The sequence below is a fragment of the Phoca vitulina genome, unplaced genomic scaffold, assembly GCF_004348235.1.
Source record: "Phoca vitulina isolate PV1807 unplaced genomic scaffold, GSC_HSeal_1.0 scaffold224, whole genome shotgun sequence".
Taxonomy (NCBI): domain Eukaryota; kingdom Metazoa; phylum Chordata; class Mammalia; order Carnivora; family Phocidae; genus Phoca; species Phoca vitulina.
This window is the reverse complement of record NW_022589920.1, coordinates 1,338-27,147: the sequence shown is the minus strand read 5'-3', so window position 1 is coordinate 27,147 and position 25,810 is coordinate 1,338. Positions and strand designations below refer to the sequence as shown.

General features: G+C 41.6%; 1 protein-coding gene across 1 annotated transcript in view; it reads right to left on the bottom strand.

The window, feature by feature from the left end:
- LOC116629055 (ectopic P granules protein 5 homolog) overlaps window positions 1–25,586 on the bottom strand; it is a gene marked incomplete at its 5' end in the record, with an annotated part of 45,011 nt that extends 19,425 nt beyond the window's left edge. Inside the window, 11 exons of the mRNA XM_032399341.1 lie at window positions 563–738; window positions 5,281–5,381; window positions 6,785–6,857; window positions 7,415–7,616; window positions 8,180–8,328; window positions 10,391–10,604; window positions 11,656–11,850; window positions 14,348–14,504; window positions 16,127–16,269; window positions 24,216–24,378; window positions 25,484–25,586. Of these exons, the coding sequence (XP_032255232.1) occupies window positions 563–738; window positions 5,281–5,381; window positions 6,785–6,857; window positions 7,415–7,616; window positions 8,180–8,328; window positions 10,391–10,604; window positions 11,656–11,850; window positions 14,348–14,504; window positions 16,127–16,269; window positions 24,216–24,378; window positions 25,484–25,586 (1,676 nt within the window). The remainder of the gene's footprint in view (window positions 1–562; window positions 739–5,280; window positions 5,382–6,784; window positions 6,858–7,414; window positions 7,617–8,179; window positions 8,329–10,390; window positions 10,605–11,655; window positions 11,851–14,347; window positions 14,505–16,126; window positions 16,270–24,215; window positions 24,379–25,483) is intronic.
- Window positions 25,587–25,810: the final 224 nt, after the last annotated feature.

The following is a 25,810-nucleotide window of genomic DNA, read 5'->3' as shown; positions in this document are numbered from 1 at the left end:
TGTAACCATTGCTTCTACTGCTAAGACTCACATACATATTAGCAATTTTTCCAAGTCATTTCGGGTCTTTATATGATTATGATGCGTCACTGGTTGTTACGATGCACTTCTGTCTCCTACAGCATTATTCCCTTATGTAACTGCTTAAAGAAACTAATGGCTTGAGTACCAATTACATTTTGCTTTAATAGAACATTTAACAACATGGAAGCCTGATGATACTGTCCTAGAAAAAGATGCAAACCCAGAGACACCAAGACTGAGCATGACAAAGTCATTAAACCATGTATTCCTACAACAATATTACGAAAGTCCAGGGGTGACAGCCATGCTACAGTCAACATCTTTCCCTGGGTTTAAAAATGGTCCTACAAATGTCTTCCAGTTGCCTACTCCCACAGTAAAATGAATTCCACGGAACGCTGCTTCCCACAAGCAGCATTTGGGCAACACAGAATGCGAGCACAGTCCACTCTAGCACCCACTGCAGCCGGGCCTGAGAACCGCAGTGAGCAGGCTGCTCCCTAGGAGCCAGGCTGCGACATGGAGCGCGAGGGCTCACTTTGAAGAAGGCCTCCATGAGCATCTGGTCAGGGTGCAGGTCCCTCCATGGGAGTCTCCGGTAGGCACTATGGAAGGCGTACAGAATGAACTCTGGCATTCTGGGGGCTGTACACGCTTCACAATAATGCATCAGGTGTAACCGAAGGGCTCCTTCATCACTTGGCAACAGCTTATCTAAAATTCAAGCAGAAAACACAGCTGAAGACCTTCTGGGTTATCTTTAAAAACAAACAAACATGGGGCGCGTGGGTAGCTCAGTCGTTAAGTGTCTGCCTTCAGCTCAGGTCATGATCCCGGGGTCCTGGGATCGAGCCCCGCATCAGGCTCCCTGCTCCACGGGGAGTCTGCTTCTCCCTCTCCCACTCCCCCGCTTGTGTTCCCTCTCTCACTGTGTCTCTTTCTGTCAAATAAATAAATAAAATCTTTAAAAACAAAAAACAAACACAAAACAAAAATTTGAACTAAAAGTCTAAAACCTAAGGTTCTCAGTAATTACCAAATTTCAAAGATTTTCATGTGCCAGGAAAAAAAAAAAAAAACAAACAACTGATGGCAAATTAATAGCAAAGACCAGTACTGTAATTACTTACTTGGGGAACCAGAATGAGAAGCTGGTAGGTGGGAGATAGCAGGGGCGATCAGTTTTTCTTTAAAACTTCTAGCTAAATGGCTTTTTAACTCAAATACACTTGCACAACCCCACCCACTTCTAGGCATCCCTCCAGTCTGCTGCCCTCAGCATATAATCAGTCACCAGCATGGAGCACTCATTCATTTGGCGCCTTGGAGGAATCCAATATCGCTCAAAAGGAAATGTTGCACATGACTAAAACGTAACCCGTGGTGCAGTGCAACTAGATGATTAACTGTCACTCGGCTAAGTTATTCTAAAACGACACTCCTCTGCGACATGGATCACTCAGTATTAAAGTCACAAGTATCAATTACCTCAGTGCCCGCAAGAGTGAATGCCAGTATAAGGGGCATTTAGTCTAAAACAAAACTTTTCAGATGTTCTGGTTCTACGCAAAGAAATGAATGTAGTCAAAGAAGAGAGAGCCAGCCGCCCACAACAACACCTGATGGTGGTTCTTAGTAGTGGCTTTTGAAAAATGACCAATGAGCATCAACCCATGGTAGCAATCGATTTATCATTTCCAACATACCTGTGCCCTTGATTCACAGTCCTTACTTTATTCTACAGCATGAAACATCAACATGTTTTTAACCTTTTAAGATAAGGTAAGGTTAGCATTTATTTAAATACGAATAAAAGATAGTTCTGTTTAAATAAGGATGGATATATAGTTGGATGTCTAAAAGGTAATCTCTGAGGACAAGACTGAGTTTCTAGTTCCAGCCCAGACACACATTAAGTTCTGTGAGCTCAGATAAATTCATTTTGCTTTTTGGGTCTTCATTTTCTCATGAATAAAAGGAGGGAGCTGGATCAGAAGATCTCACTAAAAGGCTATAATAAAATGCTTTTTCCTGCTTTGCATAGTTCTGTTTCCTCTCCTTGAACTCAGCTACCAATTCCTGATGTTAGCCATGGACCCTCCTGTTCCCAAGCCACTTTCTTATTTTATATACACACGCAAGAGCCTGAGAGAGTGCTTGTCCCCTATACTAAGAAACTAAACATACAGGGGCTCAGTCGGTTAAACATCCAACTCTTGATCTCAGCTCGTGTTTGATCTCAGGATGGTGAGCTCAAGCCCCATGTTGGATTCTATGCTGCGCATGGAGCCTGCTTAAAAAAAAAAAATTTATATATATATATATGGTGCCTTTGTGATTATAATTTGATGCTCAAATATTTTTGATGATGATAAGCAGCTAGAAGTTTGTCTTTCTAAAAAAAGTGAGTACTGTTAGTATTTCATATGTTACTCATTAAACCAATACTTATCAAATAGATACTGAGATTATGGCACTGCATAAGTCTTATAGGGGATAAAAAGAATAATGTTTCTGGACCTAGAGTTTACATCTTACAGTTCGGTCAAAAATTTTTTTTTAAAGAGATCTGGCATGTATGTAAAAGGTCAATCAAAAGTACCAGATGATGGGGTACCTGGGTGGCTCAGTCAGTTGGGCTTCCAACTCTTGATTTCGGCTTAGGTCATGACCTCAGGATCATGAGACTGAGCCCCAAGTCGGGTTCCATGCTGGGTGTGGAGCCTGCTTGGGATTCTCTCTCTCCTTTCTGCCCCCGCCAACCCCCTGTGCGCTTTCTCTCTCTCTTAAAAAAAAATATATATATATATATCTAGACAATGGAATACTGTTCAGTGCTAAAAGGAATGAACTATCAAGCCATATAAAGACTTGGAGGAACTTAAATGCATATCACTAAGTGAAAGAAGCCCATATGAAAAGCTACACAATATATGATTCCAACTATTTGGCATTCTAAAAAAACTAAAACTATGGAGACAAGAAAAAAAAAATCAGTGGTCACCTAGAATTAGGTGGAAGAGGGGGAGAGTAGGTAGAACACAGAGGATCCTTGGGGCCACGAAACTACTCTGCAGGATACCATAATGGTGGATACGTGTCATTACACAGCCGTCAAAGTCCACAGAATGTACAATGCCAAGAGTGGATGGTAACGTAAACTATGAGCTTTGGGTGACAATGAGGTGTCAGTGTAGGCCCATCAGCTGTAACCAGCATACCACTCTAGCGGGGGGGGGTGTTGATAGGAGGGGAGGTTGTGTGTGGGAGGTGTGGGAGGGGGGTCATATGGGCACTCCGTGTACTTTCTGCTCAATTTGGCTGCAAACCTAAATCTGTTCTGCACACACACACACATCTGTCTTTCAGGACCAAAGGCCACATTGTTAAGTCGGCGACTACGAGCCACAGAGAATGTGGCGCCGCAGAGGCAGACCAGTCAGAAACAGAAGGTGCCCAGCAGGCCGCGCTCCTTCAGGACCCACTGCAGTGCCCGAGGGGAGCCAACAACTGAGCACAGAGTGGCCACTTCTGCCCAACGTGGGAGCGGTAGGGCGGAATGTCTGCCTGGCGCCGGCTGCTGGCCTGGCCGCCCATTGGTCGGAGCTGCACCGCAGGCAGGCGCACTGCTCTTCCCTCCCACTCGCCTCTCACAGCTGCCCCACCTGCGCGGGGGTCCGAGGCCACCGCCCCAAACAGATCTCTGGCATTTGGGCTCCATCACGGTGTCTACTGCCCAAGGACTCAAACCGCAGAGGTGCGCTAGAAGATTCAGAGGCAGGCGAGAAACACATGCACATAAACACACGTGCGAAAGAATATAAAGTACCCGAGGCTTCATCTGGTAGTGGAATCAGCATGAGCAAGGGCAGCGAGGGGAGGGCCAAGGACATTCGCAGAATAGTGCGTCAAGCAGTATGGCTGGAGTGGAAGGTTTCCATGAAGAAACCATCACATAATGTTGAAGTACACTGGGCCAGCCATATCGGAAAGCTGGGCAGAAACATGACACTTTAAAGTTTGGAAATATGAATATGATAGGATATAAATACTATTTCACGAAAATCAATCTAGTCAGTAGGCAGGAACAGAAACTGGAGATAGGAAAAACAGGAGGCGATTGCAAGAATCTTGCATCTCTGAATAAAACATCTCTGAAAATGCAGAACTACGTTCGCTCAACGGAAGTAAACAGGGCCAGAAACAGGGACCAGAAGCAAAGAGAGACCAGGAAACCTGGGTACTGAACAGACATTGAAGCCTCAGCTGCCCATGGACGGTCAGCTTCTGAGGGGTTCTAACAGCATGAGGAGTCTCCTAAGGACTGCGCCCTCACTGAAAGAGCAGATCAGGGTAAGATCTCTGCCTTCACCTTGACTCAGAGCCAAGGAGAGGAACAAGTTGACAGTGATCACTGAGGCCCGCCGGCGAGTGAGCCTGGGGTCTGACTGTTTACAGCACAACAGTGAGAAACCACAGGCCAAGGAATTACACAACTCCCGCTGGCAACAAGTGCAGATCTCCTCTGGAGGACACACCCTCAAGCCCTTGTCTTTACGGAATTCCCACAGAGAGAATCTCTCTAAATGCGGGCTCACAATACAAAACTTAAAAATCCACAAGGAAACAAGCCTCTAAGTGTAAGAATCTGAAGGAACATCTAACTAGTTGTAGCATAAGCCATCCCCAATAGTAACTTCAGTTATTGCAAACAGATCATAAAGGAAACTATGTTTAAACATTTCAAACAAACAAAAATTAGAATTTTAAACAAAAGAAATGATATGCTATCAAAAAGGAGGATAGGTTTGAAAAAAAACAAACATGACTTCTAGAAATTGAAATAAATCCAAAGGCTTTTTTTTTTTTTAAAGCAGATGAGACACAGCTGGAGAGACTAAGTAAACTGGAAGAGAGTCCTCAAAAATTCACCCAAAATGAAGCACAGAAAGAAAACATGAAAAAGAAGTTGGAGTCACAGAAGATAGAATGAGGTTCAACATGAGGGACAGAAATATTTGAAGAGAATGGCTGCCTATATTCCAAGGCTGATGCAGCTCAGAGCTACCTTACAAACAATAAGAGGTTACAAACTTCACACCAACCAACTTATCAGTGACCTCCTTTGGTCAAAGATGACTGCCTCTCAACTAAAATAAAATTAAACAAAGTAGGAAAAGCAGAGGCAAAAGAGTAACCGAATGATTTAGGAAAAACGTGGTAACTAACCAGAGACATAACATAACATCTTCCTACCTTTAAAACTCTCGTGCAAAGAGTCAATACAGTCCGTGAACAACTGCACAATGCTTAAGGCCACCACAGCATCACTCTCCAGCCAGGGGTAATGTCGTTGGCTGCTTTAAATAAAAGAAGCACACGCTTAGAAAGGAAAGCACCGTGGTTAAATCACTCTAGGTCCCAGAGTCTAGGGACTGCCTCAGTCCTACAGATCACTGTATTATGTAGCCCCAAAACACATTCTGACCACTTTAACCGCTGTGAATTCCTGGAGATGAATCGTAGCTCATAATAACAATCACACAATTTTATTTACTTTCCTTCTAAACCTTTCATTCCAATGCAATTATGTTTCAGAAATGTGTTGTCTACATAGATTAACACCTTTTTAAATTCAATTTACACCCCTGTGTATCTCGGTTATATTTCAAATGCCTCAGACGCGTGCCACTAAGTGGCTTCAACAGTTTTGTCTACCTAAAACATGGAAAAAAAAATCCCTGTAACAGAAAGATGGCCAAAAACGGACAGATTTCGAAATAACCAAAGAAAAAAACTCTTTATATGATCATTTTAGTTTCTGAACTGGGCCCAGAAAATTCAATATCAAAATAAATCCCATTAATTCTTCCTGGAAATAAACAGCAGTCTGCATTATTGCCAACAGTCTCGGAGTCAGCACAGAATCCTGAAGCTTGCAGATTGAGGATAGTCCTCTAGCAAACGCAAAGATCCAGAACCTTTTCTGTTTTCTTCAGCGAGCTCTTGGAGCAGCATGGGCTAATGCCAAGAGTCCTGACAGGGGAGTCGGAAGCCCTGAGCTCTGCTCCCGGCTCTGGCCCTCACTCGTGGTGGGACTGAAGCAAAGCCACTCATGTTTTCTGAGTCTCAGTAACAGATTAATAGTTGTGAAAACACCTAAACACTGTGATATCTAGCACTGTTGTAATTTTAACAAACTCCTGACAAATTCACCTAGCTTTGTTTGTATGCTTTTAGGGGAAAATAGACTCAGAAGGCAACTCCCGGCATGTGAACAGTTTCTACACCTCTGTTTTAAATGCTCATAACATCATGCTTTCATTTAGTCTCCAAACTCATGTGAAAGGGGTTCATTGCCACCCAGTAATTCAAAAGCCAACTTAGTTCCAAAAAATAAATAACCGAGGTACTGGATAAAATCAAGTTAGTCTCATATTTTACAGTAGTATATTATCAAAATCTAATTCAGGAGAGTAACACCCATTTTTCTGAAATTAAGTACCAAAATTTATTCAACGTCTTTTTGTAGAAAACTGGAAATAAGTGTCTAGTTTTGCTTCAAAGTTAATAGGTCTGATCAACCAAACTAACAATTCCACAAGCAGAAAATGTCTTAAGTTTCCTTCAAAAGGAAGCATTTTCTAAATTTAATATGGCCCTACATAAAAAATTAAATCCGTGACGCATCCCTCATAACAAAATACCATCAGAACTTTATAAATTTCAAAAGAATATGAATCTCTGAAAAACGATTTACCTTTCATGGTCCTCTAAAACCAAGATCCATGGCTTAAAGAGCTGGATGATTACTGAATGTAGGGATCTCAGCACTAAAAACAAAGCAAAATTTTTAGAGACAAGAAACAAGCTCATCCTTTGTCAATATCACTAATAACGCTAAAAAAAAATCTACTTATTATCTGTATACTCACAAACCTATGTTGATAAACAACACATTTCATGTAACTAAGTTAAGCTCATGTTTTCATCATTTGCTGCAATGGAATTTCCTGAGGAATTTTTATTACCTCACAGTGTCATGGATAATTTTATACCGTATATTTTTTAAAAGATAAATGTTTAAGAACCCTTTCCCAAATAAGATAAATATAGGAAGAAAGAGCTGGAGACTGAAACCTATCTCCGTGTGCCGTGCCCCATGAAGGAGGGGCAGAGACAAGCTGAAGCAAGCACACAGTGTGCGAGTGAACATAGGTATGATACATAGATGGGTTCACGCCTATACTATATATTTCCTATTTCTTCTTCTTGACACTCAGATATATAGTTTTATTGCTAAGATTTAAATATCTTAACGTGTCTATTCAAGTTTCTTCTAATGGAAGGTCAGAGCACCTTGCTCCGTGGTGCACTAAGGGCATATTACCTGTTTTGCTGCTGGGAAATGGGTCTTGAGCCAAGCAGGCCATTTCTGAATCAAGCAGCCGTTTTACAAGATAGCCCAAGAGTGTCTTCATATCAGCCATGTAAGGACTCCATTTTGAGAATAAACCAAAGCTTTTAAAGTCCAATGTGGATAACCGAAGCTTATAAAAAAAGTTTGAAAGCCACTGTATAGTCTCCACTACCTGGAAGAGAATGACGGGGCAAAGAGTCCTTACTAAAGGTCTACTTTCAGCAGAGTACTAGGGTCGACTGTGATGGAGGGCTCGGACTTTTTAATAGAGTTGCAAAGGTGTTTGCATAGGAAAAGTAAATCAGCAGATTTCAAACTCTTTTTCTAAAGCAGAGGAACCATTCTTTCCAGTACATTGTCATGCGGCCCCACATCACATAACACTGATGGAACCGAGGGCTCTGTGGGATGCTGCATGAGAACCTGACCACAGGAGCCAGGGGTGTGAGGTTAACTGGGTGGGGTAAGGTGGGGAGGGAAGGTACACCCAGAGGGTGGGTCTGGGCTGCTCTTGAACGGGTGAGCAAGACAGACTCTGAGGTGTGAGAGAAAGGCAAAGGGTGCATGGGAGGAAGAAAGTGACTGACAAAAACAGGGCTCTTAAAGATAATGCACAGAAGTGCAGCTTTTTTAGGTAAAAATTTTGAATGTGTTCCAACTGTTTAAAAAACAGATAGCAAAGGAAACAGAAAAGGAATGCAGAGACATAAACTTCAGACACCAAAAGCGACACACCTGCTTGTCAGACAAGAGAACATCTGGAGAGCTCTGAAGCACCGAGCTCTCTGCAGAAGCTGCCCCCTGCTGGCAGTTTGGGGCACAGCAGCCCAGGGCTCTCAGAGTGGCTTTCCAACACTCGGGGCTCAGCAGCTGCTCGGCGGAGCCTTATGGGGCAGGGACGGAAGACAGCAGGTTAGCATCTTTCACAAACTAACTTTTTCAACTTGAATCAAATAACGTGTGTACTTTACAAAGGAATGAAAATTCAATAAAAATCCAGAACTAATTCATAAAGACCTATGGTGAAGAGATTGCAGTAAAGAGAACTTATGAAAAGAACTGTTCACCTGGACACTTCACCTTCCTGGTTCCTAGTAACCCTGCTGGGAGTGAGCACAGCTGGAGCCATCTGAGCTGGAATCCGGGGGTGGGGGGGAATCCCACCTACCAGCCCCCAACTGGGGGACGGTCAAGGTACCACTTTCCTGGCTGAAGCTGTGAGAAACAGCAGTAACAGGACAAGGGAGACTGGATTGCAGAACGCAAGTGCAGAGTCCAGGCTCTCTTCTCATACTTACCCCTGAAACTCCACTCGTGCAATGGGCAAAACCTAAAGCAACACAGAGACAGCACGCAAAATAGACACTACAGCCAGCACTCTGCTCCTGGTAAATCTCCCATCCCAGAGGCCAGGACTAATACCTCCTCCGGCCCTTTCCACCCAGAAGTGGCCTGAGGATCACACAGGATAACAGAGATTGGTAGGAGTAGATCGAGGGGAGAGATGATGAGGCAGCTGCAATCTGCTGACTGGGAGCTGTCTAAGGAACAGTGAAGGGTCTGTGTCGAATGGCTACTGTGGTCTGGCTCTTAGAGGACACAGCCCTGGAATCAAGTTACAGGTATGGGAGTCACGCACACCTAGAACACAGCAGGGAAGCCAGGGAAAACAAGGGGCTTGTCCATGAAGAATGAAGAGAAGAGATAAGCAAAGGCTAGAGCCCCAAGAACACCAACATGGCGTCCAGGGAGGGAAGGTTAAACCAGGAGGCTGGAGGTCACGGAATTGGCCAGTGATGGTACTGTTATTCTTAAGCCTTTAACTGAAATTACTTTCCTGGTAAGTATAAATTTCCTATTAAATGCAAGTCAATGGTTGCCTATACACACTGCTTACAAGCTCTTCAAAAGGTTTCAGGAGAAAAAAACACAATATATACTTGATCAAGTTCTGAAAATTTAGAGCAAAAATTAGGCCAGCATGCATCAAAATTGTACAAATACATCTCCCTACCCCATTCTCCACCCACCCTCAACCTGCCTCCACAGAAACAATGAAAGCTTGAAGTACTCTGAAAACGAGAGCACACATTTCAGTATTCTTCAGGTAGTTCAATATATAAAATCATTACCTTATTCCTTAAATGGTTTCTTAATATTAAGTAACACAAAAATGTGGCATAAAGCAAAACTTAGTTTTCCATTACATCTATAAACTGTATGAAGTTCGCATGAAAAAAGTAAATACTATCTCACATTTATCAAATTTCAATAAAATTCCTACCTAGTGAAATTCCCAAAATAAAAAAGCTAACAACCTTTTTACTCCTCTTCTTATCTCCAATACTCTAGTGGAAAATTGCAGGGTGGGAGGAAAAAGAAATGGTGGGAATGTAGAAAATTGAACACTGCTCTTTCCCTTGGTGAATATAAATACAGGCTACCATTACATACAGATAAAATTTACTTGCAAAAAAACATGAGTCAAAAAAATTAAGGTGGGAGAAAAAAACCAAAATTTATCCACTATTTGGATCTACAGAGAAACCAGTTGGCAAAGTAAACATATTGCAACGGAGCAACTTCCTTCTCTTACCAAATCTGTAGTCAGCACAGTAAGCAGGCCCACTCCTAACCCAGCCCAGTTCAGGACAGCTGCAAAGTCAAGGGAAAGAGGTGGGTGCATGACTGTGGACTTCAACACCATATACTAAGTGCTGTCTTGCTGAATCAGGGCCCATTTGAACATTTAGGACAATAACTGACCTTTTTTACAGACAGTACCCTTTTGGGCATTGTTCATCAAGCACTTCAGGTAGAAATTAGTGATTCTAAAACTCCTACATACTGGTCTTATTTTTACATTTTTGGATGACATCTGTAGAATGGTAAATGTCACATTAAATATTCACTGCAATCTAATCATTATAATTAAAAGACACTTACTTTGCATCAGCAGCCTGAGAATGTCACTGTACTGGTCAGGGAACTGGTAGAGAAGAAGGTAAGTCCAGTGCTTACAGAAAAGATTAAATGGCATCAAAATATCTTCATCTGGTTCAAGACCCCAGGCAGTAAGTGCCAAATGAATGGACTCCAGAAGCCTGGTACGATCAGACAGAGGAGGTTTAGTGGTGTTTAACCATTGCTTAAGATTGAACTAAAAAGAAAAAGAAATAAGAAGCAGTTTTATTGACACCGGAAAATTAACTGAAGTAGAGAAAACTATGTGCAAATTTAGTTTAAAAGTCAAACATCACTCAAGATTCAGCTTTGTATAAAGACTGAAACTAAAACGTATATACAAGTACTTAAAAGAATCTATGCAGGTCAATAATTAATAGGTGTCAGTAAGCCGCCAGCTCTACTTCACCCTCTGGGATTACAGAGGGGAGTTTTCTCAGCTCTGCGTGCTTTTCTGTAACGTAAGAATGTTTGGTTAAGTTCTCCCTACAAGGCAAGAATCAGAACTCTGTCGTTCTGCCTCACTGGTCACAGTGCCAGAAACAAGCAGCCCCTTTATGGGACTGTCTCCATGTGATACAGTCACATTTCTGAGTCTGCAGTAGTAATGTATCTCAGTTAATAAAACTTCAGGGGGTTATCGATCACCTCCCAGAATTCCCAACTATAAAATGTTTGCCCCCATTACAGACTGAGAGCAGTCTCTAGGCCCTAAAAAACGCCTAGGTTTTATGATTTATAGATGTTAGAGAAATACAATTGAAGGCAAAATCACTAAGGCTCTGCAATTCTCAAGTGGTTAAGTAAATTCATTGCTTGGGCCTGAGTTAATATTCTACTTGGAATGAGGACAAAGGCAATTTGCTTATATCTGGCTTATTCCAAATATGAGAGACTTTGATATATGACATCTCATTTATCAAACACATTTTCAGCATAAATTCAGGATATATTCAAAAGAAGGATACACTAAATTACTATTATGAATATTTCAAAGCGGTACTGTTTCTCAAGAGGGCTTGGGAGCGAAGTCCTTTTTCTACTATGTGGAGTAAGACTGCTCTACACAACACAACCACTGCCCCCACAAGAAGAAGCTGCGGGATCAGGCTGCTTGAAGATGATACAAAATGTGAAAAGGGTCTACCAGGAAACAGAACTCCAGGGGGCCCTTCATTTCTACGGAGTGGGAAACACCACCAGATCCTACATTTCCATGACGGCATCAGCACAGAATCACATCTCACCTTGGTCAGCAGCATGAAAATCATATCACTGTTGTCCTCACTTAGAAACTTCACCACTTTCTCATAGAGCTGAATGAATTCCGCGGGTGCAGCATTGGGAGTGAAGAAAGGAGACAGCAGAGAGCAGAGCCTTCTATTCTTCAGAACGGTCTCCAGTACTTTCCTGCATTCTGACTTAGTGCCGCTGATAAACACCTTGAAAGAATTAGAAAAGGAAAATGTCATCAGATTCTGCACTGCCTTCCCCCACAACTTTTATTTAAGCAACCAAGCTTTAAGGGCTAATACAGAAGGCAAAGAGAACTTTTTCTAAATGAAAACATGAAACAATCAAAATAATCTAAAATCAACACAGATAAACCTAACACTTCCAATGATGGTGATATTAAAAATTCTGGATTATCCATGAATTTGATTTGGACAAGCCATAGAGAATTTCTAAAAGATTAAAATATTAGGATAATTTGAATCCAGAAATTTGCAAGGTACCTACCATAATTTCGAAGTATTCAAAGTGACCCTGCATTTTGTCAAGAAAACAAAACCTCTAGGTCATAAATTTTATTGAGATGTGCTTTTAGTACTTTTAAAAAGTTAACTTCATTTTTTTTTTTTTTTAAGATTTTATTTATTTATTTGACAGAGAGACACAGCGAGAGAGGGAACACAAGCAGGGGGAGTGGGAGAAGGAGAAGCAGGCTTCCCGCCGAGCAGGGAGCCCGATGCGGGGCTCGATCCCAGGACCCTGGGGGATCACGACCTGAGCCGAAGGCAGACGCTTAACAACTGAGCCACCCAGGCGCCCCTAAAAAGTTAACTTTAATAATTAATATTTAATCAAGATAACTTCACCATGTTTTAACTTGGTTCTAATGTTTTAAGTACTGGATATAAGTATTTAAATAATTTCAGGGTCAGGAAGGCTTTGATAAGCCGGATCACAGGCAGAAATAATAAAAAGCAAGACTGAGAGATCTGAATATATAAAAATTTTAACTTCCATAAGGCAAAAAGTATGATAAAATTAAAGGAAAATGACACAGTAGAAAAATCAATTTAGAACACATTCCAGATACTAGGTTTAAAGTCTGAGGACCTCCTTCAAAGCAATCAAAAAACAGAAATTCTACAACAGAAAACATGCAAAGGACAACAACTAGCAAATCATAAAAAATAATTAAATGGCTAATAAACATAAGGAAAGTCATGCAAGTGAACAATTACTTAAAGAAATACAACTTAAAATAATAACAAAGTACACTTGCCCTATTAGATTAGCAAGACTTAAAAAGAACAATCCTTCCTCACACTGGTTACAGTTTGGAGAACAATAAATTCAAACCCTGCTATGATAGTGGCAACAGGTAAAAACTTCCCAGGGGGGCACTGTGACAATCTACACCAAATGCTAGTCCCTCTGACACAGCGACCATACTTCTAGGAAATTATCCTGGAAAAAACAGTCCAAAGAGTTCACAAAGATGTATAAGAATATTTATCTCAGGCTCATTGCAGCAAAACAAACCACCTGAATAGCCATCCAGAGGGCACGGGCTCAATACATCACAATATATCTGTACCACGGAACACTATGTATTAAATACCATGAGATCAGTCTGTATTTACTAACAGAATAGTATCTAAAAGTTGTGTTTGAATGAAAAACAGTAGGTTACAAAATAGCACTTGCCCATTTTTGGGTATATATGCCTATCTCTATCTATTTAGCGATATGTAGGAATGATGTATCATTTCTACATATGTATACACATACACTAACATGCATATACACAAGACAAACTATAATAAAATGTTAGCTATTTAACCAGTATCTTCAGGAGGTTAGAATTATGGAAATTTTTCTTCTTTATACTTTTTATACTGTCTGCATTGCTTATGGTAAGCACACATCAATTTTAAAATCAGGAAGAAAACTTTAAAAAATCTATCTTAATATCTGCTCTGCATCACCTCTTTATAAGTATCCAATAACAAAGTACTCATTCCACTGAAACTGGGTGAGAGTACACGGTTAGTGTTTACACATTTTCCATCAAGTGGCTTTCCTTTCTTTAACGACTTATTTCATAACTATGCATGCATACCTTGCTCTTGCCTTTTTAAATATCCATATATTTAACAGTAAGTCAAATAAATAAATAAACAAACAAACACACAGGGACCGAGAACAGCAACTGGGAGGCAGCAGTGGGGAGGCAGAGTGAACACGGACTGCTAAGGCAGAACACATGGGATCCAGGCTCAGCTCCAGCACTGACCAGCTGGATTCCTTAGGCAAGTCATTTCATCTATTAGAGACCAGTTTTCTCATCTTTAAAATGAGAATGGTATCAGTCACATAGAGTCACTGTGAGGATGAACTGGAGAGCGTTTTATAAACAATAAAGAACTTCATCATGTTAATTGTTAACAATACCAAAAGCATATGAGTTTGACGTCTCCCCAGAGACTTTCAAATATGAGCAACTTTATATCTATTGTATGAGAAGCAAAATTCTATACCAACAATTTTAATCACATCTTGAGACGTCAAGATTCAAAGGGGCTTCTGACTTAAGTAAGAGTCCGAAACTGTAATGGAAGCCTGAAGTCAACCCTGACTATATCTAATGAGGATGCTGCAGGAACTCAATAGATGTGAATAAGGCTAAAAAACACAGAAGTACCTTACCTGTCCCAAGATCTCAATGCATGATGTAAAGAACTGCCTTGTGGGAGGATGACGCTGAGTTTCATCGCTGACATAATCCACAACAGTAAAGAAGAGGCTAATGCCAACCTTCTGAACCCCAGGAGTAGGCTGCAACTTGTAGGCATTCACTAAGGCCCTGTGGGAAAATGTAGGTGAGACTATTGGTCTACAGTAGGAGAATCCAGACTCACAAGTATTTCTCTGGTACTCTACACTTCTCAGGCAATATTCTTAAGAGTCCTTCAGAGCCCCATACAAATGTCACTTTAAAAATATTCCATGAGATTGGGGCGCCTGGGTGGCTCAGTCAGTTAGGTGTCTGCCTTTGGCTCAGGTCATGATCCCGGGGTCCTGGGATTGATCCCCAAGTCAGCTCCCTCTCAGCAGGGAGACATCCCCTGCCCATCCCCTCACTCATGAGTGCTCTCTCTCTAATAAATAAAATCTTTTTTTAAGTTTTTATTTATTTTTTTTTAAGATTTGACAGAGAGAGACACAGCGAGAGAGGGAACACAAGCAGGGGGAGTGGGGGAGGGAGAAGCAGGCTTCCCGCCCAGCAGGGAGCCCGACGCGGGGCTCGATCCCAGGACCCTGGGATCATGACCTGAGCCGAAGGCAGATGCTTAACGACTGAGCCACCCAGGCGCCCTAATAAATAAAATCTTTAATATAAAATATTCCATGGGGTAAGTATCTTCCAACTTGGCCCGACACTTATTTTTAATACACAGAAATGATTTTTATGTCCTCCTGGGAGAGTGGGGATCAGCTGTATTAACATTCTTACCCTTATCAAAATTACCCTTTCATATTTTCTATGTAATTCATAATTTATTCTTTCACTTTGTGTATTCCTTATAGAATACATATTTTTAAAAACAAGAACACTGAGTTCTCTAAATTTTAAAATCCAAAACACTGAAAAGATTTTTGTATAGAGTAAGATCCTAGAATAAAGACACCTCTTCTAAGTCTCACACTCTTTTGAGTTCCTTTGCTGGTAAAAGAAACATTAACTTCTTGTTCACCTCACCTCCTTCTTCTTCCCAGGTCCCCCAGTCCAACCTACAAAAGGACTCAATGCCCTCCTCCGTATCACCACCCCAATCTACTGGGGGATTAGTTGCTGGTACTAGAATGTGGAGTCACCTTAAATCAAAGGCAGGGTCAACCTCTCTCCCAAGTCATGCCCTGGTGGCTTTAAGAAGAAAGAGGACATTGAGTGTAAGCCAGATGCTCCATGGGAAAAAAATCACAATGGCCAAATGCAAACTGACAACTACAGTTGAGAGCCCTAATTCCCCTGAGCAATTCCACTTCAAACTCTGCTCAGTAATCTGAGTTGACGATGATGATTTTCTGGTAAATGTAACTATAATCTAAAGCTTAAGCACTAAATCTCTCCATGATTGAATTTCAATATGCTGTGTCATCTCATAATTCAGGGGTCAGTAAGCTTATTCTATCGAGGACCAGATAGTAAATATTTTATGTTTTATGGGCCATAAACTGTCACAACTATTCAATTCTGCCATTATAGCATAAAGCCATACACATGAAGTAAATAAATGGGCATGGCTGTGTTCAATAAAACTTTATTTATAAAAAGAGGTGGCAGGCCAGATTTGGTCCAACGGCCATTGTTTGCTGATCCCTGTACTAATTTAATTAGTAGGTGCCTGGGGGTGTGGTAGCAGGTAGGATTACTATCAGTAGTAACAAAATAGATTTTTAAATTACAATGCTCTCAAAACTTACGTAATCAAGTTTTCGGCATGGACCGCAGCTTCCACAGTATTAAGTGATGGTGGTTTAGCAGCTTCGGCTTGCAACTGCTTCACTTCTTTTCGCAAAACATGAAGCTGCTGGCTTATTGCTTCATTTTTATGCATACCTTCAAACTAAGAAAAATTTAAATGGTCAACAGACTTTTTTGTTCCTATTATGTTTCTACAGCAAAGATTTATTACAAATATACTGAGTACTTAATGAAGAATTATTACTACAATTAATATTATAACTCAAAATTCTCAGCTGAATGGGGCAGGGGTGGGAAAAAAAAATGTCAAAAAACTATTCAAGAACCTCAGGTTTTTCATGAAGAATCAAACCTGAGTCAGTTTATCGCTGGTTCAGTCTTTTGTAGGATATGTTCTCTGTCACTTACGTTTGGACTCCCCAGCTCTCATCAAAAACAGACTTAATGTCTTCTACCACTGAGGTTTTCCTTGAAGCACACCACGCCCCTCCTCTGTTGGGCATCTTCCCCAGAAGCTTGACCCCCCTGTTCTCCCCACCCAATAGCACACACAGTTCAACTCAAAACACTAAGGCTGCAGGGTGCCACACATACAAAGACCATGATACAGATGCTGTTAATAAAACACTTGCCATTCTGAAAGGAAGAAAGGATATGTAATTATAAAATAAACAACAAAATAAGATAAAATACAGGAAGTGCATAAATCAGCTGCAAGCCTACAAAAGAGCAGTTGACTGATTCAGTGGTCCCTGAAGCTCATCTGATAAAATTTTTACTCATTCTCAGTAAAGATGTGAGAAAGGAGAATTTATTGAGCTTAAAAAAAAAAAACTAAATCTATTTCAATTTAAAAGATTAGCCTTTAGTTAAGATTACATCTCTCTTATTTAAGGGGATTGTTAATATCCCTTTTCTCTAATTAATTGGTGGTGACCTATATGATAACTGCTTTGTAATGTCCTTTCTTGGATATGAATAGATGCAGAGCATATCCTACATCCAGGCTGCAACACAAAGATAGAACTAAGGCAGCAACTGTGGAGGACAGGAGGACACAGGGACAACAAGGAGAAGCCCCGCCTGGCAGGGAGGTCAGGGATGAATAGCACAGAGCAGTCAGTCTAGAGAGGAGGGGTCCTGTCCTGGGGGAGTTCTTTGAAGCAAGCTAGGGAATTTGGACTTATCCTGCAGGCACAGCAGAGAATGCTGAAGAGATGAGAACATTCAGAAGGCAGGAATGTTAAATCCTGCATTCTCCTCAAATGGGCTCCCCCAATCATGTGAATGAGCAATGCAGTCTACATTTTCCTTTATGTGCACCTACCCAAACCCAGTCTTCAGCCCACCACTGCAATGATTATAGGTACCTTTGTTTGTAAATAACATAAATACTTAATTCACAAATTTATTTAACTGAGGCCCTTATGTCCCTGCCAGAGTTATTATCATAAATTCCAGACGAAAGGCTCCTGGAGTGCAATGGTCTGGTCTCTTCCGCTTTACACAGCACCCCAGTACAACACGACTCTGACAGGATGCCGAGCACCTACTTTCACAATCGTGAGAACAACTTTTTTCCATAAAACTCAGCAATGTTGTATTAAAAAGCTTTACGAAACTTCTTAAAGAAAAAAATACACTGTCAGTTTGAATCAAAAGGCATGAAAGTGAATAAGAACATATAATGTTAACAACAAGTATTTTAATTTTTGGACAAATGAAAGATAAAATAATCAAATTACCTCTATTAAACCACATAATGAATCAATACAAATATTAAATTTCCAATCTTTCAAATAAAAGACCAATGTTTAATAAACTAAAATGTGATCAGGAGCATGTGCAGTCAGTTTTGTGCCTACGATGTCACCAACTGCGGTTAGACTGGGTCTTTGAGGGTCACAGCCCTTGGCTGGCCTGGAGAGAAGGCAGCCAAACAGGGAGGAAAAAAAGGAATCTGAGGGGAGGAAGGAAGACAGTGAGGATGAAGGGAAGTAGAAAGACAATGGGTAAGAGAGAAGGAAAGAGGTTCCCCAGATTGGGAAATGCAGAGACAAGACTAAGTTAACTGGAGCTTCAGAACTGCCACCCCACGCTGTGGAAACTACTAGTGCCCAAGAGTAAGGAAAAGCAACATTCCCACCAAAAACACCACACAATGATCATTATTTCCCAGTCTACTTGTTTTTGTTCATTGCGCCCAACTCTACTGAGAGTTTTCTTTGCTCACAAGGATGGAAGAGGGGCTGACTGCCTGGCGGCTCACAATCACCAGAAGTTGTGGACTACACAGCAAAGCCGCGTGCTGGAAGCCCCTCCACTTAAGTCACTGTAAGGAGACAAAGCGATGGAAAAGCTGAAAAAAGCAAGTAAGTTGTTACAATACTGCGAGGCCTTCAGTGGGTCTTTTCCATCTTTCATTTCTAGGACTGAGCAAATTTTTCACACGATAATAAATCAATCCTGGGTCCCACGAACATGCCCCACAATACCACAGTACAACAAAAGGAACCCTATTATAAATCACACCATTTCCTCAGGGAATATCACTGAATTATTAGAGGCTTCTACTGGGAGAGACGACCGCAGAAGAAGCACGTTTCACTTCCCATAAAATATATTTGGCTTTTGTATACCCCTAACAAGCTATACATAGTTCAAACATTTGCAGATGGCTGGAAATTTCCAGGGCTTTCCCTCTCAGAAAAATTCTATGAAGCTATAAAATATTTTCATGATATAATTTGAAATCTTTATAAATGAGCCATTTAAATATACTTATGCATTTTAATCTTAAAATTTATATTTAAAATATAGTCATAATATAATATATATAACATAATATAAATATATAATATAATATAAAGTCCGTGAAACTGATTTTAAAAATGGATCCAATCAATGAATTTTCTAATCACTGAAAGGGAAGGTGATCCTATCACACCAACTCAGAGAGAGAAAATGGTATACCTGTTAATTTAAATGAAAATTGATGGTCATGATCAGCTTTCTCAGAATGATACAGCTAGTCTTAAAAATTGGAGCAGAAATAGCTAAAAGCAAATGGCTTCATTTACCAATACTGAGTGGGAAAGAATGGGTCTTGAATTTAAATAGACGTGGGCTTGAATTTCAACTGAGCCACTTACAAGCTGTGTGACTATGGCAGGTCCTTGAGACTCTCTGAACCTGTTTCGTCACCCACATTTTGTGAAGATTAAGTGAGATAATGTATGCAGAGTCACCAGCATGTTACCTGGGATATGGGAGTGCCCCAGCAAGTGATAAGAAGAAATACTGAACAGAGCTGGGAAATAATGTAATATACTGAAGTATGACCATCCTTATCACTTTCCAAGATGGAATGCCCAGGAGACGTTTGTATTAGAGCAAAAAGCGCAGCAGTGTGGTGCTTAAGTCGAGATTTTGTATGGAAAGCATTAAGTCGGCCAACTGAGCAATAAATTGGCCTAAGGTAAACACAGTCAAAGAGTGACTGCTAATTTCTAGTAGGAACAAGTTCCAACTTCCAGCCAAATAATATCTACAAAATTCCTGAGGGTAGTTAAAATCTTACTTGTGAAGAGTATAAATCTGCAGTTGTTTGCTCCTTCAAACACCTCAGTTCTATGGCACTGACTGAGCCACTGACAACAGAAACACGAGTAAGACAAGGTCCCGGACACACAGAACTCAGAATCTAGTCACAGCGACAGAGGTGATCATAATGCAAAACAAGTTGTAACTCAGCCTAATGAGTGATGTGCTGGTGGTTTTCATGGACTCATTCAGGGCCGTGAAAGGGCACCTATTATGTTCCAGGAGCCATGCTCGATGGTACAGGAACACAGACGACTAAGGACAGGAACTCTACCCCCGAGGAGTTCACAGACTGGCAGGAAAGACAGCAGGCGACTACCACAGCATTTATGCACGAGCTGCTACGAGAGACTACCTCAATCTGACTAGAGGGGCTAGGACCTCAAGACGTACTGCCTGACCCCAGACTGGAAGGATGAGAGGAAGGAGCTCTCATGCGACAACAGGAGCGTGGGACAAGTAGCGCATGCCTAAGACAGAAGGTAGGAATGTGCATGTCATGTTTAGAGAATGGAAAAAGCCTGAGTGGCTAGAAAACAATGTTTAGGGATCAGGAAAGGGTAAATGATGCCACTAGAAACTGATGAAGAACAGATTACGGGGGTCCCAAGAGTCCTATTCCTTATAGATACTGGAGAGCCAATGTTGGTTGTCAGCCTGCAAATGCGATGAGCTTTGTGTTTAAAAAGATGAATGGTGGGGCGCCTGGGTGGCTCAGTCGTTAAGCGTCTGCCTTCGGCTCAGGTCATGATCCCAGGGTCCTGGGATTGAGCCCCACATCGGGTTCCCTGCTCCGCGGGAGGTCTGCTTCTCCCTCTCCCACTCACCCTGCTTGTGTTCCCTCTCTCGCTGTGTCTCTGTCAAATAAATAAATAAAATCTTTAAAAAAATAAAAAATAAAAATAAAAAAAATAAAAAGATGAATGGTGGCAGAATGGAAAACAGACTGGACAGGATGAGAGTCTATGGACAGGAAGCCTTACGTAATGGTTCAGGGGAGAAGTGATGCGGGGCTACCTGGGGGCAATGGGAACGAAGAGAAAGAAAACAAATGTAAAGTCATTTCAGAAGCAGAGCCGGGAGGACTTGGAAAGTAACTAGATGGGACGTATGAGGGTGGGGCGATGACACTGATGCCTAGGTCCCCATTTCCTGTTACAGGAAAAACTGGTTTGGAGGGTCCAAGTGGGATTAGTTTGGGACCTGTGGAGTTTGAGGTATCTTTGGACATTCACAGAACATTACATAGGCAAGTAGAAATCTAGATTTGGAACTCAGAGAATTCTGGACTAGAAAAGCAGAACAGGAGTCATCAACATATGGGTTAGCCCTTTGGGGGTCATGGATTACTGAGGATCTACTGAAGTTATGAACTCTCCAGAAAAAAAATTTCCATATACTTTCAGGGACTTCACTGACCCACTGAAGACCATTCACACACCCACACTAGATTAGCAACTCCAACACAAATAGTAGGCAAAAGCCGCTAATGTCACAATGACGGAGGGGATCAGGGGAAGCGCAACTCACAACCAGCAATCTAAGGGTTGAGTTGATGAAGAGGAACCCTGGACAGAACCTGCAAAGTGGCTAGTGATCTGGAGGGACTAGAAGAGACCTCATGACGTTCAGCATCGCCAGATGATAGAATTATGTTAAACAGGATCAAAACTACTGGATATAGCCATAAAGTGGTCCCTGGACACACAGACACAGAGGGGCTACAATTCTCTGTATAAGAATAACAATCTACCTTCTGTATGGCATATGCTCTCCCAGTGGCAGTTCCATGATGAGTCCTAAACAGTCAGAACTCACCTTCCCTACCCCGACATCCATAACCAAAGTCATCCATTTGTGTAAGAGACAGCTTTAGACTCAAGTACAATCTCTGACCAAAACTCAGAGCGAATCTAACTGACTTGCATCAATTAGATAATGCCCCAACTTCATGACAGCTAGAGTTTCAACTTTCTTCTACCTTGCTCTTAGCTATCAAGGAGTAGCCAAAAAAATTTTTTTGTCTTCAATTCCTGGAAGTATCAACCAGCAAGTACTGCCTAGGATAGACTTAGTTAGCAATTTCTATATAACTTTCCAAAGAAATCTTACTTGAATCAGATTACAAAAGCTGCTCACTATCCTCACATTTTTAATTTCCCTGGCAGATCTGCATCACCAGGCAAAATAATGGCTGAAGTAGATACCGTGTCGATATTGGTACTTCTAGGAGCCATCAGTGGGGGTTCCCAAGTTTCTAGGTCTTCCCAAATGGAACTGAAAGGAAGAGCACTGGGCAAACTAGTAAGGCCAGCAGAAAATCAGAGCGTGTGCTTTAAGAAAACTTGGATATTTCTAATGAGATTATGGCCACAAAACACAGCTATTTTTTCACATTCTTTAGGCTTCTATAAAATCTTTTTCCCCCCTCTCCTCTCTTTTTGCTTCCTTTCTTTAAGCAATCTTAGCATCTACCAATTTTTCTTTTGAGAAAAGAAAGAAATATTTTTATTTGTTTGTAAAAATAAAATCTAAACCATATTCATTTTAATTCTTATCATAAATCATCTGCTTTCCAATCTCCCTCTAATCAAAATCACTTTGAAGGAATTTTAGGAAAGGTATGCCTTTCTATTTCAGAATCAACAAAGCAAAAGTTTGTAAAGAAATTTCAATTCAAGGGTTCAGACAAATCAAGACTACTTCAGGAAAGGAAAAGCGCCAAGTCACTGTAGGCTGGGAGCTAAAGCTCCCAAGTCTGCCTGGTGGTATTTTCCACCGCAAGACCCCGAGAGTTAACAGGTCAGGCAAAGAGACGTGTTCTTTGGCTGGGGCAGCAAATATTCACAACTCTTCACAGAGCAAGCTACTGGCCAGAACTGGGAAAACATTTTTGTACTCACTTCACCCAGTCATTTACAAAAATGCATCGGAGGAGACTTCCCCTCTCTGTATAGAATTAACAGCCTGGCAAAGATATGTAATTCCAAAATATGGAAAAATACCGTATTTGTGAAGGCACAGATTGAAAGACACCCTTTTTAATTAGAACTGGATACATTTCAGCTTTTTTCACACCAATTCAAACTCCATCCGAAACTGACAGACTTGTCTTCCAGCACTATTCCTTTAGCAAGTGATCCTTCTTAAATGCTCCTACCTAGTCTTACTAAAGTATTTGTAACTGAGGGGAAAATTACACTGAAAGAAAATTAACTTTATAAAGCACCTGGCCAAATACATTACTCAGTGTTTAGAAGTCTCCCATCCCAGAACAAACTTCTGAACTTTAGATGCATACAAAGATATTATTTTATCAGAAACAAATTTTAAAGGTAATGAAAAATACAAGTATAAAAGTTACTTCAGAGGAGTCATTTTAGGGAAAACAGGCTCCCAAGGAGACTGATCAGGAATACATCAGAACTGCTCAAATGTGGATTAGAACAAAAGGAAATTCTGGAAAGACAATCAAGAGTCAGTAAAAGAAATTTTCCCTAATTTCTAAAAGGTAACAAAAGAATAGGAGCCATGTTTGTGCAAATGGAGTCAGGCAACAGGCAGTCTATCTCTGAGTGGTTCTTTCCCGGCTCTGGGGACCTGAAGGCCCTCGCACAGGACTCGGGTGCAGCGGGGGGGAGCGGCGCTCTGCAGCCACACTGCCCGGGCCTTCCTGGTTCTGCCACTCAGCGGCTGTGCCACTTCGGGTGTGTGCTTAACTTCTCTGTGCCTTTATTTCCTGGAGATAACAAGAATACCCACCTCACAGGGTTGTGGGGAGGATAAAGTAAGTTCTGCAGCGTGTTTAGACAGTGCTGGCTAAAGCTAAGCTCCACCCTGACGTCCTTACGATGTCACAGACCCAACTTGAGCCTGTTTTTCCAACCCAAGAAGCTGACTCTAAGAGGCGGCTGAATTCCTAATCTTACAGTTGCACATCTCTTTCTTTCTGCCTCCTGGCAAGCTCCACCCAACTGACCTGCTTTCCACACGGCCCTCCACGTCTGTCTTCAGTGGCTCCCCACTGGCCAGAGCACACGGCTGGAGCTCCCAAAGGATCCTCTTTTCCGATGTAAACCCCAACCTTTCTGATATGAATTCCCACCACCACAGCCAGAAACCACCTGAAGTAGACTGACCTAGCCGGTGCCCCCTAAACTATGTCCAGAAAACTCCATTCCCACATTCCTTCCCAGTGACTCCAAACCGTCATCATCAAAGTCTTCTAAGGACCAGTGTGAGCCCCTCTCTCTAAGAATCTTCTCAGTTAACTGCTTTTCTGTGAATTTGTCTTGCAGGACACATTAGCACTACGGAAATACATGATTAGCTCCGTGTGGGCCGTCACCCCCCCACAAAACTATTCAATGTTTTGGGACGTGAATCATGTGCTATGAACTTCTTGCTGTCTCTCTCAACAATATGCCAATATTAGGGACTCAATTAAAAATTCGGTGAATCATGAAGAAGCTTCCACAATCTTACCTGAACTGTGACAACGGCTGGTCCTTGGCATTTCTTACCGCTACTACCTCTACACTCCAAATGCAGAGTGGCCTGTTCTTCCCTGTTCACGTACTGTTTGGGCATTGTGTCCAACAGCTCACTCTCCAGGGCAACCTGCTGGGATTCTCGAAGAGCTGCAGTTCTGGAAAACATCATCAGGAGGTAGAAGAACGGCTTAGGAAGGGTTTCATGGTAAGTGATAAAGGCTTCCGGTTACCCCCAGCCTACACTAGAGAGCAACAAGACCTAGTATTCTACAGGAGCAAAAGACCAAAGGTGTGTGTAAATCCTCTCTTTTCCTTGATAAGAAAGTTAAGAAAAGAAGGGAAAGTGGGACGACTTTTTAGCCAGGAACAAAGCTTCATTTAGAATCTGTATTACATTAATAATGTTTTTTTCACAGACCCTTAAATAAACAAGACCAAATGAGTATTTCATCCTGATTAAAACATTCCTAAAGGGGTACCTTACTTCTAAGCACCAGTGATTTCTTAGGTATTAGCAACTCAAACTGAACTGTCAAAGATGGAGGAAGCTAACTTTTTACATGGGTGTCGATACTGTTACGTGTGTGTACGCATGCGCTGGTGGGGCCAGGGGCGCGCGTGCGCACGCGCGCACACACACACAATAAATACCTGGACCAAAAACAGCCAAGGAAACAAAAGCCAGTAAGAGATAGATTCCCATGGTCTTTGCAAAGATAAGACTCTTTTACTTTATAAAACAGACTCACTCCACACACACTCCTTCTCACAAGACAGCAAGCAAGAATCAAACCTTCAAGAGTTGATCATTCTGTATCTACTTCAACTCAGAGCACTAAATGACTTTCCCACACTCTGATCAAGCGCCTGTGGCAATTTGTTAAAGAACATGAAGAGTTAGGGAGCGAAGCAGTGACAAAAGAAAGCAAATCTCACTGGATACCCTTTTAACACCATCTTTCCAATATCAGAAAGTCTCCTCAGGAGAAGCTTAAGAAACACTTGGCTGGCACCGCTGACACTCAGAAATGCCACCATAGGAAATGTAAAATTTATCGTCCATGTAAGCACCACATCATTTCAATGTAAAATTAAGAGACTTGTCACAACTTGGTTAGCTGAGGTAACTGACTGGGCTAGCCTGGTCAAATTACCCTCACGGAGAGGTGGCTGATGAGGAAGCCCTTCTAGGTACGCAGTCATCCAAGCTGTCACAGCAGCGAGCACAAAGGCACGGCCCTGGAGGTCTCATGGTCTTACCTGGCCTGCTGCTGTAACACATTCAGGTCCGTGCGCACCAGCTGGGTGGCATCCTTCTGACTCAGGAGCACGGCTGAGGAAATGACTGGCACAGGAGGCTTCACTGGGTGCAGGTCAAGGGGAGGCTGGGGAGCCTCATGCTTCCGCAAGTTACTTAAAACCCTTTCTTTAGCTGAAAGAAAATTAAGTCCTACTTACCGAGCAATGGCTACCACTAGGTAGTAACATACTAAATGGGTGCAAAGCCTTGGCCTATTACTTTTGAGAAGAATGCTGAAGATCTATAGAACAGTTACATAAACCATCAGAGGCCTAAATGAATAAAAT